Source organism: Mytilus trossulus, chromosome 10, assembly GCF_036588685.1.
Source record: "Mytilus trossulus isolate FHL-02 chromosome 10, PNRI_Mtr1.1.1.hap1, whole genome shotgun sequence".
In the NCBI taxonomy this organism is placed as follows: Eukaryota; Metazoa; Mollusca; class Bivalvia; order Mytilida; family Mytilidae; genus Mytilus; species Mytilus trossulus.
The window spans coordinates 4,337,074-4,360,609 of NC_086382.1; the positions used below are offsets into that span (position 1 = coordinate 4,337,074).

General features: G+C 31.9%; 1 protein-coding gene across 1 annotated transcript; it reads right to left on the reverse strand.

The window, feature by feature from the left end:
* Positions 1-396: 396 nt before the first annotated feature.
* Positions 397-23,153, reverse strand: LOC134686746 (tyrosine-protein phosphatase Lar-like). The gene is made up of 11 exons (XM_063546470.1): positions 23,063-23,153; positions 22,067-22,242; positions 19,297-19,486; positions 18,514-18,678; positions 15,944-16,075; positions 8,710-8,849; positions 7,995-8,081; positions 6,890-6,965; positions 5,117-5,257; positions 4,297-4,327; positions 397-609 (listed from the first exon to the last, which is right to left on the reverse strand). Exons 1-11 carry the CDS (start codon positions 23,145-23,147, stop codon positions 471-473), a joined length of 1,362 nt encoding a protein of 453 aa, XP_063402540.1. The 5' UTR covers positions 23,148-23,153; the 3' UTR covers positions 397-470.
* Positions 23,154-23,536: the final 383 nt, after the last annotated feature.

Below are 23,536 nucleotides of genomic sequence, written 5' to 3' on the forward strand. Positions count from 1 at the left end.
CTTTTAGTTATCATTTAAGATATTTTTCGATCGATGAAAGTCAGATTTCCAGTTAGTATCGATATACTAGTACGATAAATTGTTCATTTTTATTTCTTTTAGTTCTCGTACATATGATGATATGGGAAATAATAATTTCATGCTGGGCTTGATTTTGATAAGAATTATTTTACAATTCAAAATACGTTTATAGCATTTATTATATTACTGTTTTCTTTAGGTGACATGTTTATGGCTAAAGTTGAAAGCCAACGTTTTTTATTGTGCTTTGTGTTCTCACAATGTCATGTCGATTTCTGAATTGGTCACATTATGTTGTTCGTTTTCGTTATCATGGTTCAGTTTTGTTTGAAACATTAGTTCTCAAAAAAACAATCTGAAGGTAATGACGGTTTTTCAATGTACATGGGTAGTGCAAGATGACATTTGTTACAATAAATATCAATAAAGCAAAGCAGGTTAAAATACTTTTAAGGTAACATGTTTTCATAGTGTTTGTCTACAGTATTTACTCGACCAATCTGGTCGTATATATTCGGACTGTCTTTTTCTCCAAAGTCTTGGTAAGAAGATGCACTGTCCATTCCTATGTCTTCGTACTGGTCTCCACTAAAAAGATAATACATCTAAATGTCATGGCTATGTTACGTTATAGTCATGGTTGATTGTGTTCATATCTATCGGTCTTACTAGAGCTTTCTTACAAATTGACGGAAGGTACGAACGAACATAAAGGGAGCACGTATTTCATTTCTACAATAACAGTTAAAAGAGTCTGTTTTTTTCCAGTAAAACAGCATTCTTTCCTTAATCAAGTTTATTTTAAACAAAATAATATCGCAAATAATACACGATTTTAATATGATCAGACAGAGAAAAATAGTTTCAAATCCACTAACGTCCGATACGTTACTTACGTAAACCACGAGTACACACATTTCCGCGGGAATATTTTAAGCACGAGTTTCACGATTAACATTTCAATGACATTATTGAAGTACGTTACTGGGTTTACTGGTAGAAATAGAAGTGTTTCTGTATAGTGGTTACGCTCTCTTGTTAGCTAGCATATGAAAATGCGACTCTTAATTGTCGGGCATGTTTAAAAAAGTATATGTTTTTTTCATTATAATTAAATTAAATTCTCATCATCCTTAATATATATGTAATATTTGTCGCTGGATATAAGACATACATCAGTATCATCATCATCATAAGTGCTATAGCTTGAGGTATAATCTTCGTCGTAAGTGCATGTATTATATATAGCTTCAGGCTTCTTCGTCTTAAGTATAACGTGAGGTTTAAAACTTTTTTTTATATTGTAGCCAGTTTATGTCGAGAACTTATTTTACGCATGCCTATCTATGACACATAGTTTTTATAAATATCCAAGTTATAGCCAATGGAGATTATAGAAGCATGTTTATTAAATAATCATGATCACAATTAAACAGATAGAAAGGGATTGACTCGTGAGACTGAAACGAAGCATAAAAACAGCTAGCCATTTCTAGTATTTCCAAATAAGCTCCATGTACCGAAATGATAGTATCCACAGCTGCTGAACACTATCTTTAAAACAACTACAACTAATAAATTAAGAATAATAATCCCGTTTATAATATTGAATTCGTACTGTTACACCATTGTCCTAGTACGGATGTGACTGTCCCAAGTCATAAGCGTCTAATTCAGTGCTTATCGTTTGTTGTTGTGTTTTCGTTGATTTATTTTACATTAATTTGGCTGTTATTGTTTTCTGTTTTACATTTGTCATTTTGAAGCCTCTTATAGCTGACTATGCTGTATAGGCTTTGCACATTGTTGAAACCCCTGCGTTGGACTATGTTTGTTAAATTTCTGTGTCATTTGTTCTCTTGTGAAGAGTTGTCTCATTGAAAATCATACTACACCTTGATTTTTGTATATATCACAAATTAAGAATAAAAAAATCATAGAGAGTCTAGAAAAGCGAGACCTTTTGTCATGTCAAAAGTACAGAGTATCTGTAGAACTATATGTGGTCATAATTGTATAGCAGATTTAATGTAGTGCCCATGTGTCCATTAGATTACACGTCAGTATCACATTTCTGTATTCAGCGAGCTACTAAATCAAGGGAAAAAATCTAATTCAGTTTGTAGTCTTACACTTTTAAATCACATGCGAGATGCCTAATGTTCAGACATTGTTGTTTTTAAAAAGTATTTATCAAAGTCAAACGACAATCATTTAAGGTTTTTTTTTCGTGCAATACAGTTCGTGATTATGGCTGGATCCAAGATATTTGAAAGAGGGTGTAGTTTTCAATAATTGAATTTATACTGACGAGCGAAGCGATGCAAACAACAATTTGGACAATTAAACGCAAAAAATGATATTGTGGAAAACATGAAATTTTAAAACTTTTTTAGCGATCGAAAAGGGGAAGTACGCCCTCTACCCTTGTATCCTCGGATGCAATTTTAGGATTACTTAAACAAAAACCTCGCCCCATAATTTGGTATAGGTAAAGACGAGAAAGTACTTTTGAAAAATATATCATTGATATGAATTTCTGCCCACATCAAATTATCTTCATTTAAATTATATAAAAATATTATTTTGTTTTAATGTCGAGTACACCTCTTACATTCGGGTGTGTTGGAATTTACTTTAAACGTTAAATCTTTTTAAAACAATAAAAAGGCAACCTTCTCGCTTCGGAATTATTTATTTTAATATTTGAATGCTAAATGTCGTCTTGGTAGTTTTTAAAATTCATAATGTGAGATGAACTAAAATATGGGACAAGTGAAATGACAAGAAATGATGGGTGTGTTTGATTACAAGTTGCTAATTTACTTGTTTCATTATAGTATTTATGTCAATACAATCATTCAAAGTTTAATGACAAAATATTTAAAGAGTAAAAAAATAGTTGGGGTTGATTTTTACTGAAGGCATATTCCAGCAATAATGCGTGTTCAAAGAGCAAAACATGCATGCAGTGTATGCTCCCCTCAGTCAAGCTTCAATGCAGTCGGACGAAATACGTTGAGTTAGGTCGGTTGTGTCGATTAAAGTCATTTTATTGGAAATCTCTAATAGGACTTTATATCAACATTTTTTTAAATGTCGGTACACATCAAGTTATCGGTAGACACGGAGAGATCACGCTCTTACAAAAAATGTATTTTTAACACTTGCTACTTTCAAATGTCTTATATTTGGCATTTATCACCGATATAAAATGAAAGGTCAAATTTTGCGTATTTGATATTCAATTACAATTGTTTATAGCCATCACTAGGTCGATGACTTTACTGGCGTTCTTAAGGTTCACTATAAAAATTATGATAATTGTGTTTCGTGCCGAATATAAACTAGAACTTTGGTACTGCTAAGCTATTTGATCTTGATTTGTAATATTTGCGCGATGACTTTTGAAGGTAACCATCTGAATCACAGATACTTCATGAATGCATATAGCGCACTTTGTCGCATGTCTCTAATGTTTTTCAGGTGAGTGCATTATGACGTTTAGCAATGTGATCTACCCTATATTCAGAGTCAAGTACTACAAGTACTTTCTAAACACACACATGGTGGATTAAAATTAAATTTGATGTGAAAATATATTATGCTATATTCCTGATCAGATGTTGTTGAATATTAATTCCCTGTTTAAAAGGAAGGATTTATCCATTCAATCATTTGATATTTTTTTTTTCAATATTTGAAGCCCATCTCTCCTAAATCAAAATCTCATACTGTGCATTACATTTATTATGTTGTAGTCAATAAAAATGCATTTTCTTTAGGACGAATATATTCAGTAGATTACATTTCATATAATCATGCATTTTAACCCCGCCACATTATTTATGTATGTGCTTGTCCCAAGTCAGGAGTCTGTAATTCAGTGGTTGTCGTTTGTTTATGTGTTACATATTTGTTTTTCGTTCATTTGTTTACATAAATAAGGCCGTTAGTTTTCTCGTTTGAATTGTTTTACATTGTCTTATCGGGCCTTTAATAGCTGACTATATGCGGTATGGGCTTTGCTCATTGTTGAAGGCCGTACGGTGACCTATAATTCAATTGTTAATGTTTGTGTCATTTTGGTCTTCTGTGGATAGTTGTCTCAATGTAAATCATACCACATCTTCTGTTTTTATATTGTAATTAATAATGGTATTTAAACCCTAAAAAAAATATTTCATAATTTGATACACAATCATTTGTTCAATTAATGAAGTCATGTTGCATCAAATACCACAAGTACTCGGCTTGTATGAACTTTCTACTCACATTTTTGACTCTTCACGTGCATGTTTTGTTCCTGTTAAAACAATGTCCAGAATTTAATTTATTTTTCCAGAAAAAAACACCTACAATTCATTTAAATCGTACAATCGATAATAAAGTCCAATGCATATAGTTGATATGCCGAAACATTTTCAAGACAAATAAAAAAAACCTATAGTTTTCGTCTTCTTTTTATTACTTATTTAATTTTTTCCGTATTCGTAAGCCTTGATATACAAATTCCCTTTTATGAACAAGTAGTGTTTATCATGGGTATAATTTTGATTGATACATGACGTCTTTTTCGAAAACAATACCCGATATTTGAATGTTAAAAACCATGGAGTGATACCAGCAGATACTTTGATTCTAATTTCGTTCACTGCAGGAATTCTTCGATATAGATAATTTATAGTGGTGTTGCTTGTACTTAAGTTGATGTTACTTACTTTACCGATATAATGTAGTAATATGATATTTCTATGCTAATTTGTATAGCATATTATTTTTTATGTAACTAATCTGGATCAAAAGAGAATGATTCATTTATTATCGTGTTTATATCTTTTAACTAATACTCATGTTATTTAGATAATTTACTTTTAAGATGATGATTGCTCTTTGTCCAGCGCTCATAGATGTATTCGCATCTTTTTCCAACCAGCGATTTCGGTAATGGAAACTTGTTAATAAAGATTTTGTGTTGACCTCGAGAAGTCGTGCGTGTGTGTGTGTGTCTTCCTTCATTTATACTAACTGTCACATTCTGTGTATAACACATCATTATGCATAATATAGTTCGAGATTAAACGCTAATACTTACTTGACGGTTTAGAATTTTTATTTATTCTGTGTCTCCAGAATAACCAAAATATTAATACGAGAACAAGAACACTACATAGAATACCACCAACTGCAGCTCCAACTACTGTTCCAATTGAATATCCTGTATCTGACAATGGTGCTACAAATAGATCACTCCATAAAACTTATATATTGATGAAGGAGCTAATACAATTATATGTTATACTATTACACTGAATTATCATCCAGGTTGTCTGGAATCATAATGCAGAATATCTGTGTCATAAATGACCACATAAAATCCAGGTCTATCCTTTCCCTCGAAGGTGAAATTATCGAATGAGATTAATCACTGTCTTTATATTTACATGGGCGACACGATAGTTATCTGATGTGGATAAGAATTTACACCACCTGGAACATCTAGGATAATCCTCAGTTATTCGATGACTTCAAGCTTCTTAATAATTAGTTTTCTGTGCAGTGTTTTGTGCACTTGGCCGATTTTGAGACGTTTTCCGGGTTTTTCTTACCATTGTTATGTGAGCTTTACTACGACAAGGTGCGTTTTGAATATCACATTGCTACCCCCGCCTGTTCTATTCAGATGACAATGTTACATATTTTCAAACTCAAATTTATTATGAATGTAAATGATTTTGGAAATTGAAATGTTCTCTTATATCGCAAATTATGAAGATTAAAATATAACAAATTGTCAATGAGACAAGTATCTACAATCGGTATTTATATAAATGATAGACAGGATACCAAGGTGTTTTTTTTAAGACAATTAATGAAATCGAATCATACAAATCTCCTAGTATTATACACAGCTACTTTTGCATAGGTATTATTTCTGTACTAACAATTTGTAGTACTGGAAATCTACGTTTAATATTCAGTGCTATTTTATTACTCTAAAATTATTGTAACATTAAGGTACCTGTATTTTACAGTACTTTATTTGTACTTGAAATTTAGGTACTATAGAGTTTTGGTTACTACCGTTACATTTTCAGCATTTCGAAAGTTTTTCTTTTTCAAATCTTTTAAAGTTATGATTTTCTTACATGTATTATTTCTGTACCAAAATATTTAGTACAAATCAAGTACCGTAAAATACAAGTACCTAGATATTACAATAGTTTTAAAGTAAAGAAATAGGCTGTACTAAATATTACAAGTCAAGTTCAAGTACTTTATTTTTTTAGTACAGAAATAGTACCTATGCAAAATTAGCTGTGTACTTTACGTTAAATAATATGAATTAATGTTTTGTTCATGATATTTAAGTTAACATTCGTGATTCCTGGATCAGCATCCAGGAATCTACGCTTTTTTTTATCACCATCTGAGCTCCGTTTGTGATATACTTTTGTTGGTAAAGAAGAACTAATAACGCGGATGAAGCTGGACGTGCCTTTGTCCTATGTGTTATATTTTGGGCAAGATTTCTGCATGTTCTGGAGTATATCAAATACAATTCCAGGTTGTCGGAAAACTAAGTAGTTAAGGATCGTTCGTTGTAATTATAGTGTAAGTGAATGTATATGTGGACAATTTTCTGATATATTAAGACTATACATTAGTTCGTTTCATTAATTGTTTAAAAAATGAAGACGAATATCTAGAATAATAGTATACATCCAGAAGATATATAATGCAGATGTCTTAATGCAAGGTGAATAGAAGCCCTGAGATTATATGGACAATTAGTTTACTGTGATGTAAACATAACGTTGCAGTTTAATATACCAGTATAAGCAATTTGACATCTGTTAATGCTTACCTTTACTCGTTGATGACGCAAAATATATTTTGTGTACTTTCTCTCCATGTTGGTTAAGTATGTTTACTGCAGATAGCTGTTAAAGAGAAATACTGTAATTATCAATATTCTTTCACTAAAAATACTGAACGCATGTTAAAAGATGAACGCAACATGCTTTGTTCGATTTATCACTAATCATTAACTACATTTTGTGTTTGTATTACAGCAGGAGGTATCCACTTTTATGAAGCAAATATCTTCAACTTAATACTTTGGATGTGAATCCCGAGGTTTGTGTTCTATACTACTTAGTCGTCACTACCATTTTTTTTTCAATTTGCTCATTTCGGTTATTTACATGTCATTCTTTAAACTAAAAAAATACATGTTTTTGTCGGATCATTCTGGTTATCATATTTTTATTGTTTTACGGCTTATACGAAAATTTCTACTAATTTTACCAATGACCTTGATTATGATGATGATTATGAATGTTTTATTTTACAATAACCTGGGTTATTTTATTACCTAAAATGACCTGTCCGATAAAGGTTAATGAAAGAAAACGCCAAAGACGCACACATTTTCTCTCTAAGTCATACTTCTCATGACTAGAACTGGGTCGATACCACTATCCGGTTGAATTTGTAGTGATTCATTTAGTAGGTTAATCTAGAGAAACGCGTTAGAAAGATGCATTAAATTAATGAAATGTTATTTGCCTTTATATGATTTTGTCATATCAATAACATTCAAATTCAACTGTGCTTTATGTGGGATTTAATTTTGTTCTGTGGATCTGCCTTGGTTTTCAGTGTAGTATTTTGTTAACTGTTGTTTGTCCTTGGATTTGTATCTGCATTTTTAATTGGTAGTATTGGTCTAATATCGATAGTCAAATTCTTCATTCGCATTTTATATGTTTAAAAGGTAAAACTAAACTAAACTCCCGTACTCTTATAAAATAGCAAAAGTTTAAATCTGTCAAACGAATAGAAAACAACTGTCATATTCCTCTGACAATTGTAATAGGCATCTCCCTAGTTACGAAAGAGTGGATAAACCTGGTTTTATAGTTAGTTTAATTTCTAACTTGTATGAAAGTCACATAAATAACTCGTACCTCAACTTTGTAGTATCTATCCGGAGTAATGTAATAAAATTTTTGTAACATCTCAGATTCCGCAGGAATAGTTTCAACTATCGTAATCTAAAACAAGGATAAGACGATATTATCTCACATGTCTACCTACAAATTCATATTGCCTTCTTTTGATAAACGTAAAAATCAATACTCAAAGCTTTTGTTCTCCGAAATGCTCTTGTTATAAGTAATAAAATGAAAGAAGCATGTTTAATAATATGACATTACCCTTCATAGTTGATGTGTTGATCATCGCAGTTTTTTAATTCATGTTGCTTTCTTGTTTTTATGATGATTTATTTACTTGTTAGCTTCGTGTGTACGGTTTTAGTCTTTTGGTCTTTTAATTTTTCCCAATTGCATTGCATTGAGGGTGTTTTAATTTTGATTTTCCCTTCACTATCTTCTTCATGTTCTTTACAATAACAACATTTCGTACCTAAACATGATTTGGAAAATTGACGTTTGCAAAGTTTTACACTTATTCACTTTCTATTTGTATTCTTGGGATTTTTTTTTCATTTTGCTTCTTAATAATGTTTGTTTGTAGTTCTATTGAATAATCAATAATAAAGAAAAACGTACCGTACAAATGATTTCATTTAAAATATATAATTAATTAGAGTATTGTGATTTCTGACGTTAATGTCAGCACAGTTATTTATCAGCTTAACTTTAAAATATTTACACATACCCCACTGATGTTATGTTTAATTGTATACTCTTTTATGATACTGTTTCGTTCTCTTAATAGAGGTATAGCCCATGAAACTTGCATTGTCGTAAAAACATTCGCTGGTGTCATTATCTCAAAATTTGTCACTTTTCCTGGAGCTGAAAAATAGAAGAAAAGTCCATTTGAATTATATTAAAAATACTAACAGGATATAAAAACATAACACGCATTTTTTAATGGGTTTCATTTACAACATTAAACATTAAAGAAACCGTTCATGTCAATAATACTTAAAAATAGCAAAATTTATTTCCTGATAAACATTAAAGGATGGCAGTTAGCAAGGAAAGACCATCGGTTTTTTTAATTCAGGTTTAAATAAGTATTTTACGAATTTTATCCAAATACTATACAAAGTTAAACATGTTTCATATTTCAATAAGAAACAAGTATTATGCCATATTGAAATAAAAGATGATGTATATCAAACTGAGATTATTTCTTAGATTAAAGGCGTATTAATGGGTGTAATTTCCTATCAAAATAACAATCTACAAAACATGTATTTTCGGTAAAAAGATGTTAAATGAAATACCCCTTTTGTTTTACCCTTTTTACCTATTATGTTTCTTTGTTTTGCTTACACATTGTTTTGGAAAAAAACCCGCTATGATATGCACTTTTCTTCACACAAATTAGAAGTTTAGAAAGTGTTAAAACCAGGTTGAATCAACCAGTTCTTACACAAGGTAAAGCCTGTACTGTTCAATAGACACAATATATAAAGACATAATGGTGCTTTTATACACCAAAAATATGTGTATAATTCAGAAATTCAGTGACATTTTCCTTATCATTGTATTGTTGGTCCTTGGTACTAAGTAAGTTCATAATATTTTTTTTGTCACGTACTCTGCTTTAAACGGCACAAGTGTATTTTTTGTTATCTTATCCTTCATTTCAGCCATATATGAAAATGTATTTTGATTATATATAACATATGAAAACGTATAATTTATATTTTGATTTTATATATGAGATAAGAATGTTTAATTATACAATCTAAAATCAAATTGCACTTAATTTGTAAAACCAACAGAAGGTTTCAGTAGCCTAAAAACTAGCAAGTGCCAGTTTTTCATGTCAGCTTCCGATATCAATTAAAGTGCGATGTGGTTCCTTTTCCGTTGGATTTTAATTCTTTTACGGCGGTTTACATAGTTTTTTTGAATTATCAAAGTCTTTCATCTTTGCAATGCCATATTCAGAACTGAACTGAATTTTAATGTGCGTATTGTTAAGCGTTTACTTTTGTTCATTGGTTAGAGGTATGGGGAGGGTTGAGATCTCACAAACATGTTTAACCCCGCCGCATTGTTGCGCCTGTCCCAAGTCAGAAGCCTCTGGCCTTTGTTAGTCTTGTATTATTTTAATTTTAGTTTCTTGTGTACAATTTGGAAATTAGTATGGCGTTCATTATCATTGGACTAGTATATATTTGTTTGGGGCCAGCTGAAGGACGCCTCCGGGTGCGGGAATTTCTCGCTACATTGAAGACCTGTTGGTGACCTTGTGCTGATGTTTTTTATTTGGTCGGGTTGTTGTCTATTTGACTTTTTCCCCATTTCCATTCTCATTTTTTTCTTTCAAAAAGAAACAACCTTATTGCGTCTTTTCAGAGAGTGCCTGAATGATTCATGTTTTATACATTTATCCATCCGGTTTACAGGCGTCAAGTCTGAAAATGTTTTATCACATAATATAGACAAACAGGTCTATAACTGTTCGAAGTGTGGGTCTTCGTTTTTAATTCAGAGATTTGTTCACGTATTATATAAGAAGCCCTTCTTATATAATTTTCAGTTGATGACTTAATGGTCTTAGATCTTTGGTCCCAAGAATGTAATTACAAGTATGGAAAGCAAAACTTGTTATTATAGACGACATCAGCGTATAATAATAATAATAATAATGAAAATTTATAAAGCGCCCTATATAAAAAATAAAAATTACTCTAAGGCGCTGTACATACACATGGTAATTAAAACAAATCAATGACAATCACATAAAATATATAAAAAAATACATCGTGTCAGATTCAAGTACTTAAATAAAAAATACCTACCATGAAATAAAATGTCAATACGAAATACATGTTAAAACACAGACTAAAAAAACACAATATAATATGGTTTAAAACATGCAGAACAAGCAGAAACTCTAAAACGAAATTCAAAGAGTAAAAAAGCCCGTAAAAAGAAAAGAATTCAATCTAATTAAAAGCAATGAGTTTTAGCTGTATTTTAAAGCACTCTAGGGACTTGCATTGTCTTAAACTGTTTTGGAGATTATTTCATAGAGATGCCGCTGCCCAATCAAATTGTCTTTCACCGTACGTCTTCGTCCTCACTTTTTGAACGGTGAGTAGTTTTTTGGAACTTGAACGCAAAGATCGGTTTGGCACGGGTAGATTAACTAGTTCCCGAAAGTAAGCAGGGCCAATGTCATTCAAAGCGCAGTACACATAAGTCAGTATTTTGTATTGTGGTCTATATTGGACGGGTAACCAATGTAAATCAGCAAGTATCGGTGTAATATGTTTATGTTTTCTTGTCCTGGTGATTAGACGAGCTGCCGTATTTTGTACTTTTTGTAATCTGTTTAATGTAGTCTTGTTGATACCGTTCAGCAGAATATTCCCATAATCAAGTATGGATGTGACTAGACTGTTGCCGACATTGAGTTGGAGATTTGGTACACTAGCCTTCACATGTTTCGTAGTGAATAAGATAAGTTCGGTTTTAACTTGATTCAGTTTTAACATATTTGTTGACATCCATGAACTAATGTCGGAAAGACATAGTTCAAGTTTCGAAAAATAGTTCTCCCAGTTGTTTAGTGGCTTGACAACCATGTTCACTTGTGTGTCGTCCGCATAGCAGTGATGTGTCATGCCATGGCGATGGCATATTTCACCTATTGGTCAAGAGAAAAGACAGTACAATCTCGGGCCTAGCATGGAACCTTGTGGAACCCCGAATGTTAGATGACATTTCTTCGATGTAGTTGTTGCAATCATCACACGCTGATGTCTATTCGTCAATTACGACTTAATCCATTACAGAGCGCAATCAGGTATGCCATATGAAAATGACAGACGTTCTAGAAGAATTCTGTGATCTAATGACATCGAATGCAGCGAAAAGGTCCAATAGCACCAATACTACTGATGACTGTTTATCTAAAGCCGCATTAATATCATGATGTACTCTCGCTAATGCAGTTTCAGTTGAATGGCGTGGTCTGTCTGCTGACTGAAGTGGACCCGACAATTACACTTATAGTTCGAGTCTAAATGAAAATCTAGTCTCTTATCAACTACCTTTTCCAGAGTTTTTGAAATAAAGGGTAAATTGGACACTGGTCTGTAATTTTTGTAAATTTCGGAATCAAGTCCAGTTTTTTTTTCAGAAGAGGTCTCACAAGAGCCTGTTTAAAGTCTGACGGCACGATGCTCTCATCAAATGATGCATTGACGATATCTGAAATTAGTGGTACGATAACATCGGAACACTGTTTCAAGAGGTTCGACGGAATAGGATCAAGCTCGCATGACTTTGCTCATTGTTGAAGGCCGTACGGTGACCTATAGTTATTAATGATGTTTGTGTCATTTTGGTCTTTTGTGGATAGTTGTCTCATTGGCAATCATACCACATCTTCTTTTTTATATTGTTCGGGGCCTTTTGAATGAAAGTTCGCATCTCATCATTGGTTGTGTGTTTGAATGACAACGAAGTTGTTCCAGTGAATTCAACATCCGCCTGTAGAAATGCAATGTTATCACCCTTCACTACGTTTTGGTCTTTTAGTCCATCTCTTATTGTTACAACCTAATTGACAATCAAAGAGCAGAATGCTCTGAGTTATACGATTGCCATAGTTTTCATTGACACATGTATAGCAGTTCTGCCAAATTTTCATTTAGCAAATGCGTGAGATTTGACTAAAATTGAAAAGATCAAAGAGGAAACAAATAAATCCAAGGATACTGCCCGCCAAAAAAGCATGAACATGTGTGAGTCTCATGCATTTGCGTGAGTCTCAAACATTTTTGGCAACCCTGGTACAGCTGGATAGGAATTATAGTTATCCCGTACCATTGTAAACTCGAACTACTAAACAAAAATGGTACCCATACAAACTTGTACCACTGCTAACTCGTACCAACTTATATAAATGCATTTAAATGGTGTTAAATGATGAATATACATGATATACGTTACTTTAACTCAATATCTCCTAAGTCTGTAAAATGTATATAGTTTGAAAGTACAATGACCAATTTGTAGCTAATGTTCCTTGTCTGTTGGATAGAAAATACTGTGGCAGATGTAGATTATTAAAGTATTAACAATTTCACCAGAAGAAAATATTAATTTTTCTTGAATAAATCTTAGCAGTTAGTCAAAATGATTTCCAAAATTATTTTAACTCTCTATAAATAACAAGAAAATGTAACTGAGGTCCGGAATTTTCCCGTCAAAAAAGCACATGGCTTTCAACAGTTGTAAACAAAGCATTCAATTTGTGATCATGGATTACAGCTTTAATTAACTAAAATTGGATATATATATATATTCAATTTAAGGTACAGTTAAAGCAATGTTTTAACTTTCTTCTGGATAAAATTCTAGTTTAAAAGATCAGTTTAAAATAATGCTTTTATTTTTTATTTTTTATTTTTGTCTAAGTTTTCATTAAAATCCAGTATAAAATTCAAGTAATTCAACTTTATTTTTATTAAGTTTACAAACAAAAACCCATTAAACATCATATGTATTTTTAATTGTTCGAGTTTACAGTTGTTCGAGTTCTGAATGGTACGACTTCCGAGTGGTACAAGTTACCGTGGTACGAGTTAACTTGCTTCCGTATCTTATCACCGTGATTCTAGGAGGAACCCCATTTCTAACTCTTTAAATATTGAAGTTCCTTTTGGTCAGGTGGCATGACTCCTTTCCGTACACACTCCTCTGTTTAAATTGAGATCGTTCTTAATCTAATACGACGTTTATCGGCATCTAACGAGTTAATTGTTCTTGTCGAGTCGTAAAGAGTATATAGATTTTGACGGAAATACTTCTGGCAGGGAGACAACTCGAAACGATAATATGGAAGACTCCATTTCGGCTGAAGGGGTATTATAGGTAACTTTTACGACGAGCAATTCATTTATTTTAATTTAAATTATGCATATGATTTAAAATTATGTAACAACAATAACCCTCAAAAGCAGACAGACATAAAAAGAATCCAATGAATTTCAAATTTATCAATGAAGCGGGGAATCAAGAGCAACCACTCAATCTGATACCCCTTGAAATCAGGAAAACTATACGCATGCACATTGATACATAAACAAACCGCGACTTGCGATTTGAAACAAGAACATTTATTAAATGATATGTTGAATGGTTCTCCATTTCTTTATGAGACTACAATATCAAATATCAGTTTCATAACGGTAACATATAGAAAACACTCCACTTCAGTTCTTATGACAGAAATAGAATTATCGGAATTCAGAGAACTCTCGCATTTATCAAAACTAGGGACTTCCCTCTGACGTGTTTCTAAATTTATAAAAACACTTAATATTAATACTGTTTAATACTGATTTTCCGTGTTAATAAAAACACGCATATAAGTCCAGGGAAATATCACACATGAAGATTATGAGAAGAACATTACAGAAAAGTTGTTTATGTTCAATCCTTTTGCTTGTTTTAACCTTTTAAACCAAGACAATCATAAGAATCTGAGATGTTGCTGAATGTTTAGAATAAAATGAATGACGTGAGTGAATGTAGCATGAGTCAACGGTAAGCAATCGTATCCCAAAAATATCATCAAATGAGTTTGACAGTTCTAAATCCGAGGATGAACTTGGCAACGGGGTTTGTTGTTGTTTACTCATAAGATTTTTTGTTAGTTTAAATAACTGTTTGTGGTCATTTCCACAATTCTCAATTTTAGAAGAGTAATATGTTTCCTTTGCGATATACAACAGTTTACCAACAGTTCTACACTTGTTCTTAAAAATTTGAAGATGGACTTTCAATTTCGAATCCAGCCATTTTCTCTCCGCTTTTCGCTTATCTCTTTTGGCAGCCTTAAGATCGTCTGAATACCATTCTGTATTAGGTCTTAACACAACTGATTTGATAGTGACTGGTGCGTGTTTATCAAAAATATTGAATAAATTACCATGATAATGTTCGACTTGTTGCTCTACGGAACTATCTATTCCAGTACCTGAAAAACAATCTAAAATGTCCTTTTTAAATGCCGTCATTTCGATCTCTTTACACTTTCTAAAAAAAATATCCTTGCGCATACTCTTTGTTGTCTGGCATGCTAGCGTTGCATGAACAGAAAATGGTCACACACTAGGTACCTTGTGCATCACTGATGTTAGGACACTGAACGTTTGGAACCCCGTTTAATATCTGACTGTCTTTGGTTGTAATAAGAAGGTCTAAGATATGCCCACGTTCGTGTGTGGCATCTTTGACATGTTGTGTAAGGTTACGATCATCAAGGATCTGATGGAAACGGTATGCGTCTGGATCGCTGAGATTGTCTAGGTGGAAATTGAAATCTCCGGTGAAAAGAACGTTATGCGCAGGTACTAGAATAGTAGTTTGATCAAGGTATGATTCCCATTCCTCAACAGTATTGCGAAAACCATTAAATTTGGATGATATGAAGTTATTGGTAGCAACTTCCTTCTCTATGGATATTAAGCATTTAGAACTCTGGTGTTTGTTTAATTACGTACGTTAACATATCAAAATTAAGGAAATATAGTAAGCCGGTGGTAAGAAAAATTGTCTACCTTTATTTCTATACTTCTAGGGAAATTTTTTTACCTTTGTACGTCATTTCTGGTATTACATATGTACCAGTTGTGAGACTGACGCATCATAAAGTTCATACATTCTTTTTACTATATCTAACAACTATGTATATTTTTGTACGTTTTTAAAACATGATTAGTAAGGAAAACATAGTAAAAAGTAAAATCACAAAAATACTGAACTTAGAGGAAAATCAATTCGGAAAGTCCATAATCACACGGCAAAATCAAATAACAAAACGCATCAAAAACGAATGGACAAGAACTGTCAAATTCCTGACTTGGTACAGGCATTTTCAAATGTAGAAAATGGTGGATTAAAACACTTACGAGCTTGGTTTGTCTTTACAGCTGTAGTCATAAGTGATGTAGCGGCACCTTTGATTGTACTTGCTGTTACAGTAAATGTATAGTCCCAGTACTCCTCTAGTCCAGTGAAATCAACAGTTTCTTTGTCATATCCTTTAAAGTAAACCAAACATATAAATATCAAACAATTTTCTTTAAATAATAATGTTTATCATAAAGAGTATGTATTTCATGATTTATCTATCAGATCTATGAGAACTATTATTTCTAAAAAAAAAACAAAAAATAACAAACTTTACTTTATCATTAGGTTGATATATTCACACTTTTGAACAGGGATATCCATGAACCTCTATTGAAAAAAATAATAATATAAAAATTCAGAGAATACCGATAACATTTAATGCAGTGTTGATAATATGTTGAATGGGGAATCAAAGGATGAAACATTATGAAATGGCTTCCGAAGCTACACAAAACCCCTTACAAATATAGATTTATTTCGTCTTCAAGCCATTGTTCAACTACTAAATTGTCTATTATTCTTACCAGCACACTTGGTACAATTAAAAACCTTATAATAAATTGTTCAAATAAGGCCTTCGAAAATAGTGGAATAAATTACTTTTGGAGTGTCAAGAACTCCTTGGAAGTACTTGATAAATTGCATGCTTATATTGGTGATTTTGAATCTGTTCAAAGTTTTGATTTTTCTACCCTGTATACCACATTGCCTCACATTCTCATTAAGAAAAAATTCACACATCTAATTAAATGGGCATTCAAAAAATCAGAATGTGAATATATATGTTCAAACTCTTTTAGGTCATTTTTTAGTAGCAATAAACAAAAAAACTATGTTAATTGGACATGCTTTGATACTATATATGCCCTTGAATTTTTACTAGATAACATTTTTGTTCGCTTTGGGGATTCCGTATATCGTCAGATTATCGGAATTCCAATGGGGACTAACTGTGCACCACTTATTGCGGACCTCTTTTTGTATTGTTACGAGTTACAATTTATGACAAAAATAAGCAAAGACCCATCAAAACAACATCTGATAAACAAATTTAATAATACTTTTAGATATTTGGATGATATTTTGGCTCTCAATAATGACGACTTCAGCATGTATATTAATGAAATTTATCCTGGTGAACTTACTTTAAATAAAGCTAATACTAACAATGACCACTGCCCTTTCCTCGATCTTGATATCTATATCACTAACGGAAAGCTGAATACTAAAATTTATGATAAAAGGGATGATTTTTCATTTCCTATCGTTAATTATCCGTTTTTAGATGGTGACGTTCCCTTGTCACCATCTTACGGTGTTTATATATCTCAACTTGTACGATTCGCTCGTGTATGTAACAATGTTTTAGATTTTAACGAGAGAAATTTATGTATTACTGAAAAATTATTACACCAGGGTTTTCGATATCACAAACTAGTCAAAACATTTACTAAATTTTATCATCGGTATAAAGACATCATTCGTAAATATAGCTCAACTTGCAGACTTTTTATACGTTCAGGTATTTCACATCCAATTTTTTATGGAAATATTCTTTATAAAGCACAAAGGTGTCAGTATTCACCTCATAAACTTACAAAACCTTTGAATAGACTTATTAAGAAGGGATATAATTACGATACTGTTGTCAAGTCATTAAAGATTGCATATTTTGGAGTTAATATTGAGTCACTGATAATGTCTTTGCGTCGGAACTAAACACATTTATTCTAAAAACAGTTGTTGGCATGACACGGGTTATGTTCTTCTCATATATGTTATGATGGTATGATACTAAACCCCTTACGGGAAGGATTGTGCCTGATGTTCATATGATGAAATCATAATCTTTCAGTCAGTTTAATTGAAGTCTGGAGCTGGCATGTCAGTTAACTGCTAGTAGTCTGTTGTTATTTATGTATTATTGTCATTTTGTTTATTTTCTTTGGTTACATCTTCTGACATCAGACTCGGACTTCTCTTGAACTGAATTTTAATGTGCGTATTGTTATGCTTTTACTTTTCTACACTGGTTAGAGGTATAGGGGGAGGGTTGAGATCTCACAAACATGTTTAACCCCGATGCATTATTGCGCCTGTCCCAAGTCAGGAGCCTCTTGCCTTTGTTAGTCTTGTATTATTTAAATTTTAGTTTCTTGTGTACAATTTGGAAATTAGTATGGCGTTCATTATCACTGAACTAGTATATATTTGTTTAGGGGCCAGCTGAAGGACGCCTCCGGTTGCGGGAATTTCTCGCTACATTGAAGACCGGTTGGTGACCTTCTGCTGTTGTGTTTTTATATTTTTGGTCGGGTTGTTGTCTCTTTGACACATTCCCCATTTCCATTCTCAATTTTATTATTTTTCATTCTTCAAATGAACAAACTCCTCTAATTAGTTTTCATATTCTGGTAAAGGCTTATTTATCTTTAAATAAGATTTGGTTCATGGGTGGTCTTGGGGGCCCGATCTCCCCTTCCGTTTGAAAATTTGGTTGATTATGAAGGGAATCAATGAAGCATGACTTGAGTGCACCTTTATATTGCACTATATAAGTACCAACCATTTATTATGATATCTTTCACATATGTATATGTTCCTCCCAAAACTTCATACGCTTTTATCTTATACGTCGTGTTGCCTGGTTTCACAGTTGGTTTGGTCCATTTGACCTTTATGACTGTTGCACTTTGTACTGTAGTTATCACACTGCTTGCTATTTCAGGGACTAAAATATGTTGATGGAAATGATAAAAAAAATTGTTACCATATTAAAGCAAATTTATCCAGAAAGTTATCTACATTAATTTTGTGTGATTGTTTGAATTATTGTTGGTGTTATATACCCCTTAACCCCATCTTGGATTGTACAATCACAGTACAAAATTGGTCTAGTTGTTTGCCGAAAAACTGCAAATTTGGAGACAGATTTGCAATTTAATGGTTAGACTGTTTAAATTTATTTATATACAAAAACTTGATTAATTGTATTAAACAAAATTTTCAAACAAATATCCTTATGTTTTTGTTTTAAGAGACATTTTTTAAATGAAATGGGAGATAACTCTTTTAATAAAACATTTATCAACTAATAGGGATTTTTCTTTACTTGAAGCAAGAAAACAAAGTTCGGTGGAACTATTTTTTCATTTTATTTGCTTAAGGTAGTATTTAACACAAATGGGAGATACGCTGTAAAATCAGCTAACCGTTTTAATTACGTTCTGTTGTAAAGGGAAAATTTAGATTCTCTATGATCAAAATAGGAATTGTTTTTTCAACATCATAATAACATTGATCACCTTCCATAACTTTACTTCAATTCTTATAAATGGAAATATTTTACCTTCAGAGTCTGTCATAACTAATGTTTCATTTTTTTCTCCGTCACCATTTCCATTTACTGCAGCAATCCAGACATGATAACTGATATATGGGAACAGACCATCAATCGTTGTAACAACTTTTGAGTATGCATCTACAGAACTGATATTCACCTTCTTTTGGACATCACAGGTTTTAAGGAGAACTGTTTGCTGAAATATACATCGCATGAAATTGCCAAAAAAACAATTAAGTTTCACAGGAAATTTTGATCCAACAATGTGCAATTTCTGCTGTTGCTTATAATACCTCGTTATTGCCTCTATACAAAATAGAATTTTGTATAAACTTTTTATAATAATATCGAATTGACAAAAAAAGGAGTTCTTTTGAATTTACAACTTCCATCACATTTGATTTGCAAACAGGCATTTTGTTTATATAGATTAGACCGTTGGTTTTCTCGTTTGAATGGTTTTACACTAGTAATTTTGGGGCCCTTTATAGCTTGTTGTTCGGTGTGAGCCAAGGCTCCGTGTTGAAGGCCGTACTTTAACCTATAATGGTTTACTTTTTAAATTGTTACTTGGATGGAGAGTTGTCTCATTGGCACTCACACCACATCTTCCTATATCTATTAAATGTCTTATTAATTTTAAAAACCAGAATTGGTTTTTCCCTTATTGCCTTTTACAAATTTGCACTTTTCAAAAAAATATGCAAAGCTCATTTTGTTTCAAAAAGATATCAATTGTATTTTGATACTTGATAAATAAATTCAAGTGAGTTATTCTGACAAATGTATGCTTTTTTTTTACTCTGAATACTTTGCATGAGTATAGTGGTATCCTCTGAAGTTAATATAATAAATTTAAATAACACTTCATTTCATATACATGATATAAGAGTTTAACTATCACCGGAATTAGTTATCAAAGGTACCAGGATTATAATTTAGTACGCCAGACGCGCGTTTCGTCTACATAAGACTCATCAGTGACGCTCATATCAAAATATTTATGAAGCCAAACAAGTTCAAAGTTGAAGAGCATTGATGGTCCAGACTTTCAAATTGGAGGTTAACCAATCAAATGTTCACCTCTTTTTACTTGTGTATAAAATTAAGTAACCATGTAACATCAGGGTTCCAAACATATTCTAAAGATTGAAAAAACCAAAATAAATGTGCATAGAAACATTCAAAAAAATATGTTTACGACCTATAATTGTTTTTTACTGCAATCAAATGCAGGATAAATTTCCTACAACTGTCAATTATCTGTTGATTATTTTGTGGGTACAACCGAATAAGATGTTCGTTGATTTGGTAGTATTATTCCTGACGAAGACTTAGTAATTTCTAGCATTATTGTCAAGTTTTGTCATATTCCGGTCAAAAGTTTGAGTGTAATTTATTGACATTTAAGACGTCATCTACAGCGATATGTGCAAAATTTCTTCGAAAAATCTAATTCTAACCACATCATAGAATAGAGTGAGGATCAATAAATGATCAAATATTTATCTCATATGCCTAAAATTAATTATATATGATACACACAGATAACTTTATGACGATAAATACCACTAACAAGCCGCCTTGTCTTCATTATTAGAATTTCTTTTGGTCTATTCATACCTCTCATTTCCTAAAAACTGTTTTTTAAGGCAAATTAATAAAACTTGTGGGATAACTTTCCCCATATATGATACAACTGTTATAATAGATGAGAAATTGAAGTATTAAAGTTAAATGAACTGTCCATATTAACGTCTTCTGATTTCAAAGAGGTTTCAATGAGTCATTATATGAATTTGAATGTACGTCGCGTTCCAGAGAATGACATAAAAAGCATCCCCTTCAGTGAAAAATATGTTATTACTGTTTTAAAAGTAATTGTATTTAACCACTTCAGTGTTTGCACCGGGAAATCTGTAACAGGATCTCTGTGTTTCGTAAAATAAAATACTGCTAAGTCTCGTTATTGAAAAAAAAAATAAAACATAAGTTAACACTTATAGTCATTTGCTAAAGCTAATGATGACGCAATACCAATCAGTATCCATCTAGGCTGATCACAACTTACATGACTAAGTAAAAGATCAAACAAATTTGCTTTTTAGTGGCCTAGTTAAGTTCAAAATGATGAAATATTTCTGATAAGGCAATTTCTTTTCAATATAAGCCAATTAAGAAATTTTAGTACTGTAGTTGAAGAGTAGCCAACGTCAATTGAAGATTTTACGGTCGCAAATGCAGTTTTACTGGCGACGCGTAGCGGAGAAAATAAAACGGAGATTTGATACCGTCAAATTAAAATTGACGGTTGCAACTCTTCAACTACAGTACTGTTATTTCGATTCTAATGCATTACAAAAAGAAAAAAAATCGATAAAACTTGAAAAAAAGTCTTAATTTGACAAATAGAAAAAAATCCGTGAAACTTCATGAATGATTTTGGCACTAAGACGTCATGGCTAAACGTGACGCCATACAAATGAAAACTTCCAAACTGGCAGTTATTACGTTACATGTTCGCTTCAAATTCGGATAAAGTTACACTAAAACGGCGAATTCGAGGTAGGTGTTGTTTTATTTTCGATTATATAGTAGTAATCGACCATTTGTGGATTCATTCAATTTATAATGGTGGGTCCCTCCTTAGTAACGACTGGTCTACTGTGGATTTGACGGCACCTTTTAGCCAATGAAAGAAATTGTTACATCCAAATTGCATTACAAAACAGAGTAATAAATACATCTGATTAGCTATTTAGAAATTATAACTTACTGCTCCTACACAATCTGTACACTGATACACTACTTCCACTTTGCATACACCTTCTACCCTTAAGATGACGCGGTATCCATATAAAATTCCCTTAACGTCAGTCGGTGTCATCCATGCAAGCTTTATACTTCTACTTTCAACCTCAAACAAAGTTACATTCTGTGGCAATCTGGCAACTTAAATATCAAAAACAAATCAAATGCATTGAAAAACAAACGCAACATGTCGGGTGTAACATGTGGGGCAGGATCTGCTTACCCCTTCTGAAACACCTGAGATTATCCCTAGTGTTAAGTGGGGTTCGTGTTGCCTAGTCTTTAGTTTTCTATATTGTGTCGTATGTACAATTATTTGTCTGTTTGTCTTTTTTATTTGTTGTCATGGCGTTGTCAGTTTATTTTCTATCTATGAGTTGACTCTCCCTATGGTATCTTTAGCCTCTCTTTTGTAAGAGTTAAGATACTGATTATAATAATTTTATTCCGGGATATATTTTCGTATTTCCATTTCCAGTGAACGGTAAGATTTTTGTCAAAACCCTGATTTGTCAAATGAAATCATCAATTAATAAAAAAAGTTTTGACCTAATTCAATTTTTATATTTATCAATTTTCTAGTTCATGTCATAATGAATATGTGTACTAAGTTTCATATGAATGAGAGCACAGAATATCGTAAACTAAATCTGTAACATGATACAGAGCGGACACACTAACAGAGGAATACTTAACGGACCAAAACACAGACTTAAACAAATGAATCTCTTTTAATTTATCAAAGAAAAAAAGAAATTGAGCCAAAAACACAGATGCAAGATGAAAGTATATGATTATAGAGTAAAAAAATATTTACCAGATCTCTCAAAATATCAAAACATATTTTGAGAGCAACGTTTTACAACTTGCCAACTCCATATAAATTTTTTCAACATCTTTTACCTTGTCAAATACTACTACTTTTTTTGGTACATTTTCTTAAATTTACTATAATGGTTACCTCCAACCCTTGTGAAACAGCAAACCTGTGAAGATCGTGGACTTTTATTACTTTGAGGAGAAACAGCATCATTGATAGTTTCCATCTGAAAACAATAAAATTGTTCTGAAATTATAAAAAAGATATTTTCTAAAATTAAATTTAAAAAGAAAAAAAAAATATAAATTAGTTTCCAAGAAATAACAAATTAATACTTCAGTGAAATTTATATTATGTATGGTCAAGTAAAACACAATAACGAATTGAGAGAATTCGACAAGAAAACATAAACCCTTATATAGTATACGATAGATTTGTTATAAATTTTTCTCGAAAAATACATTCAATATTACAATTATTTTATGTACAATGTATATTCAGTACAGAAAAAAAAAAACATTATATAAAATAAATCAAGGATTATTTCTAGAGTTGCATACTTTTACTATATATTTTACAAATAACTAACGTGGCAGTAAATTTTCAATTCTTTGA